Here is a 4924-nt window from a genome sequence, read left to right on the forward strand (position 1 = left end):
GGTTTTCCCAGGCCCTCCAGGGGCCGATGCGGGCGTGCTTCCGTAGGCCGGAGGGGCGTGTCCGCCTTCGCGGCTGCGCACGTGCGCGCGCGCGCCCCCCCCCCCCCCCCCCCGGTGGTCGCCCTCCTGTGCTGCCTACGGCGTGCGGGCGAGGCTGCGCGAGGGTGTCAGCCGGTCGCGGCATCGAGGCGCAGGCAGGTCCATGCTTCACCCGATGGTTGGCTTGCCTTCGCGCGGGCCCGGCCCGTCCGGTGACCAGCACGGGCTGCGGCGAGGCCGTCGGATGCACACCCACACCCACACCCACACCCACGCCCCTCTCGGGGTACGCTCGATAGGCCGGCCCGGGCCCGGGCCCGGGCGGCGAGCATCGGTGCATGCGCGGCCCGCCTCGCCGGGCCCCGGGAGGAAGAGACAACCCACCGGGGGGGCACACCGGGGCTGTCATGTGTGCGGGATGTGCATGCTGCTTTGCCCGGCCCGGGGTCGGTGGCTTGCCTGTGACAGGCTGACCCGCCTGGGGGTGGCCATGGGACCCAAAGAGAGGCCGGGGGCGAGAGGCAGGCGGGGGCACCGGCGCTCGGGCGCTGCGGAGCTGCCCCTCGGCAAGGGGCCCTTTCTTCCCCTGCCGCCGTGTGTCTGGCGGTCGGTGGTGGCGGCGAAGCCCTTGGCTCCAGGAGGGGGGGGGGGGGGCCTTGCGAATGCCCCGCACTTGGCGTCATGGCTCGATGCCGGCGGGCCACCACCAAGGCGGGGAGGCGCGAGGATCGGGGCCGGGCCGTCCTCCCTGGGGCATGCCGGTCGCGGCCGCGCCCGGCGTGGCCCTTCGTGCTGGCGGTCGGCCTGATATTGTGCGCGCCCCCCGCGGCCGCACGCGCGCATGTACGGACTACGGGCCGGGCGCCGGTGGGTGGCCGGCCGGGGAGGACCACCGCCCGGCCTCTGCGGGTGCCAAAGCACGCGCGCCCATCCCGGGGCCCGATCGGTCGGCGGGCCGGCTTCGGTGTCCGGCCGCGAGGGAGGGGGGGGGGAGATCGGAGGGGCGCCGGTGCCGGGGGCAAAAGGAGAACAGAGAAGCCCACTGTGGGGCTCGAACCCACGACCCTGGGATTAAGAGTCCCATGCTCTACCAACTGAGCTAAACAGGCTTGTCTGAGCAGATCGGTGTGCGTGCGACATAAGAACGAGGGGCATTTTGCGGGCCGGCGATCGGGCCGCGGCCGGTGCCGGCGCCCCAGGACGTGTGCCGGCGCCGGCCGGGGTCCGACGAGCGGGGACACCCCGAATGGAGGCCGCGAAATGCAAATAAAGCACCTTATTTATTCGCCGCCCACAGAGCACCACCAGAGGCCAGCCCGCCATACGCGCCCTCCGGGCGATCCGTTGGTATATGCTGGCGCCGGCCCGATCGGGCGACGCAGGGGCGGGACACACTGTTCCGCCGCCCGGGGCAGCGATGGCCGGCCTGCATCCCTCGGCCGGGAACACACCATCCTTTCTGACGCCCCCCCCCCGCGCTCGTGCCCCCCTGCTCTCGCCGGCCTTTCCCGTCCCCCCTCCGCTGGTCTTCCTTGCGCTCATTCTCGGGCCTCCGGCCTTCGGCCCCAGCGCCTCCCTCCTGTCTCTCTCTCTGTCCCCCAGGGCAGCAGCAGCAGCAGCCGTGGACCCGGCACGCTCTGAGGCGGGTTTGTTTTTTTGGCCCCCCGGCAGGTGGCTCTCGTCCATTGCATCGGGCGTGCCCTTGTGGTTCGGGCTGCTGCGGCGGCCCCCCCCCCCCTCCCCCCCCCCCGGAGCTTGTCTCCCGGCGGGGAGGCCATCGATGTGCGCCGTATGTCACCGGGTCGGCCCGCACGCCGGCGATCGCTGCCACAGGATGGCCGCGCTGCCCCCCGGCGACGCGGACCGCTCCGCCCTCCGCCTCACACACACGCTCGACTCCACGGTGTCCGATGGGCGGCAAGTGGCCTCAAGATGCGTGCCTCATCTCGCCGGCGGCCCTTGCTGGCCCTTCCGCCCGGCGGGCGCTCGGGGTGCCGGTTCGAATGCACGAACGCCGGCCTCGCGCGCCATCTCCCCGGGGCCCGCGTAGAGGCCGAGGGGCGGGGGGGGGAGGGAGGAAAAAAAGGGAGGCGTGCGCAGGCCGGCCGGCTCCACGCCCGGACCCGGGCCTGGCGAGCCCCCCCCGCCCCCCTCCAGGCAGATGGGCGTGGCCCAGGAAGGGGTGCCGGGCGGCGGCGGGGTGTTGCCCCCTGCTACCAGGGAGCCACCCCGGCCGGGCGATTGCGATAGGTCCGCGCCGGGCTGCCGGGGGGAGTCCGCCGGCCGGAGGGCCAGCAGAAGGAGACCACCGTCGGGCCGGCAGTCGGCCGGCGGGCCGGCAGTCGGCCGGCGCCAGCTGGTCCATGGCGCCGACGAAGACCCCCGACCGGAGGTCGCGGCCCTGGTCATCGGCCATGGCGACGACGCGCGCCCGGAGCCCGAGATGGATGTATTCCTGCGGCCGACACCGGCAGGCGCCCCGCGGCCGGCCGGGGGGAGGGGGGAGGGGGCGCCCCAGATGGGGTGGGTTAGAATGCGCCCGAGGGGGAAGGCCGCCGCCGGAGGCCGGGGCCATGAAGCACAGGGACACGTACGGCCGGCCGGTGAATGGGGATCCCCGACAGGTAGGCATGGAGCATGTGTCGGAGGCGGAATTCCAGGAAGCTGGCCTGGCAGTGGGTGATGGCGGGGTCCACCTCGGTGAGGGCCAGCTCCAGGTGGCGGATGGCCGGGGGCCCGGTGCGGCGGCCTGGCCCCCCGGCCCGGGGGACCATGCGCCGGACATGGCCGTGCGTGGGGCTCAGGCACACGGCGTCCGGCGACATGAGGGCGACCCCCTGCCGGGGGGTGCCCGCCGGGGCGAGGTCCCCCCCCGGCTTCCGGGCATTCCGGAGCTGGGAGGCCCGGTGCGCGGCCCGGGTGCACAGCAGCACGGCGCTCGGCCGGTCGAGGACCGACCGCTGGCTCGGCCCGCAGCGCCGGCGCCCCGGGGCACAGCGCCGGATGAATGCCCGGCCGCCGCACAGGGCGGCATGCTGGGGGGGCGGGGGCGGAGGGCGGAGGGCGGAGGGCGGAGGGCGGAGGGCGGAGGGCGCAGGGCTTGCGCACGCACTCCAACGCCACATTGACGCCCTGCAGGTGGGCCGGCAGGGGCGCGAAGGTGGCCGGCCAGTGGCGCCGGCCGGAGGAAGACCCCGGCCCCCAGCGGGAGCGGCGCCGCTGGGCCGGCCGCGGCCGGGTCGTCCGGCAAGTGGGCCTTTTCGAGCAGGGCCCGGCGCACGGGCCCCGGGACCAGCATCTGCAGGGGGCTCCCTCGCCCGGGGGCGGGGCCGAGCAAGAGCCGCAGGAAGAAGTGCCGCCCGGCCGGCCCGGCCCCGGCGTCGATCCACACGATGTCCGGGTGCCCGGCCATTTGGCTGCCCTCGAAGTAGAAGAAGACCCGGCTTCGGCGGGGGTGCAGGCGGCCGACCTCGAGCGGCCGGCCGGCTCGGCCGACCAGCAGCGCCCCGGTGGCCGGGATGCCGGCCGCGCGGCAAAGCTCCGCCACCTTTGCCCGTGCCGTCCCCCCCCCCCGTCATGCCCGATTCGCGGGCCCGTCGCGATGTACCGCCGGGCCGCGCGCGCGCGCGCGCGTGCGTGTGTCTGTGTGCCCTCGGCACGGGCCCGCCCAGCCGGGTCGAGGGGGGTACCTTTGGCCGGGCCAGCGGGGCCTGCTTCCGCAGGGCCCGGTGCACCAGGCGGACCATGTCCACGTAGGCGCCGGGCCCCGGGGCATCGAGCATGATGCACAGCACGTCGATCCTGCGTGCGACGGCCGGCCAGCCAGCCGCATGGTTAGAGGACGATTGCCGACGAGCGGCCGGAGGGGGGGGGGCCCGGGCGTACACTATGCCGGCCATGGGCCGAGGCCCGGGAGGAAGGCGGAGGAGCTGCAGGCCCGGCACGGCGCCGGTGCCCAGGGCCCGGGCGAGGTCGTCCCCGGCGGGGGGCGGTGTCTGCTTTGTATTTTTTTTTTGCCGCCCCGGCAGGCCGGGCGCAAGTGCATGTGTGTGTGTGGCGGATGTCAGCCGGCCGGAAGCCCTGCGGCGGCGGGGCAGGGGGGGTGCGGGGCCATATGTCAGGCAGGGCGCAGGCTGGCCCGGCGGTCGCACCCTGTCGGCCCGGGGGGCCTCTTCCAGGGTGAGGGGCGTGACCATGCCCGGGGCAGGCCCGGCCCCGGGGGCGGGCCGCCAGATGAGCAGGCGCCGCAGGCCGGCGGGCTCCAGGGCCGCGGCGCCGGGCCCGGGTGCCGGTCGCACAGGGGCATCAGCGAGAATTCCGGCTCCTCGAAGTGGGTCCAGCAGTCCCGGGACACGGAGGTCCGGGCAAACCGCACGGCCGGGCACTGGTCGCACACATGCATGCAGTCCGGTCCCGGGATGCTGTCCGACCGAAACGCACCCGGGCAGGCCCCACGCGTCAGTACATGGCCCGGGGCCGGGGCGGGCCAGGCGGGAGGGGGGTCGGGCGCACGCACGTCAGGCGGATGGCCCGGCCCGGCCGGGCCGGGTCCAGCAGCGGCCACTGCCGGGCCTCTTGCGGGTCGGCCAGCGGGGCAAGCAGCCGCAGGGTGTCCGCCCGGGCGAAGGCCTCGGCATGGGGCCCGGCCTCGAAGGCCACCCCCAGCGGGACCACCCGGCTCGGGGTCCAGCTGCACGTGCGTGAAGCCCGGCTCGAAGTGCCCGGCCGTGGTCCGGGCATGGTCATCGGCCAGCAGGAGCGACACGTGGAAGTGCGCGCGGCCGCCGGTGGCGGGGTCGGCGATGAGGCCGCGCTGGAAAGGAGGGAGGGGGGGCGGCGAGTGTCAGTGGTGGGGGGGGGGGGGGGGGGGGGGGCGGTGGCGCGG

General features: G+C 75.8%; 1 protein-coding gene and 1 non-coding gene across 2 annotated transcripts; both read right to left on the reverse strand.

Moving 5' to 3' along the window:
- Positions 1-1075: 1075 nt before the first annotated feature.
- On the reverse strand, positions 1076-1148 carry H696_06062. Its single transcript has one exon. It is a non-coding gene; the product is annotated as a tRNA-Lys (tRNA).
- Positions 1149-1966: 818 nt separating this feature from the next.
- Positions 1967-4785, reverse strand: H696_06063 (hypothetical protein; the record flags this gene model as incomplete). The annotated part of the gene is made up of 6 exons (XM_009499830.1): positions 1967-2494; positions 2634-3074; positions 3152-3586; positions 3729-3840; positions 4338-4460; positions 4556-4785. The coding sequence occupies 6 exons, from the start codon at positions 4783-4785 to the stop codon at positions 1967-1969; spliced, it is 1869 nt and encodes a 622-aa protein (XP_009498105.1).
- Between the last annotated feature and the right edge of the window lie 139 nt (positions 4786-4924).

Source organism: Fonticula alba (assembly GCF_000388065.1).
Source record: "Fonticula alba strain ATCC 38817 unplaced genomic scaffold supercont2.17, whole genome shotgun sequence".
NCBI classification, from domain to species: domain Eukaryota; order Rotosphaerida; family Fonticulaceae; genus Fonticula; species Fonticula alba.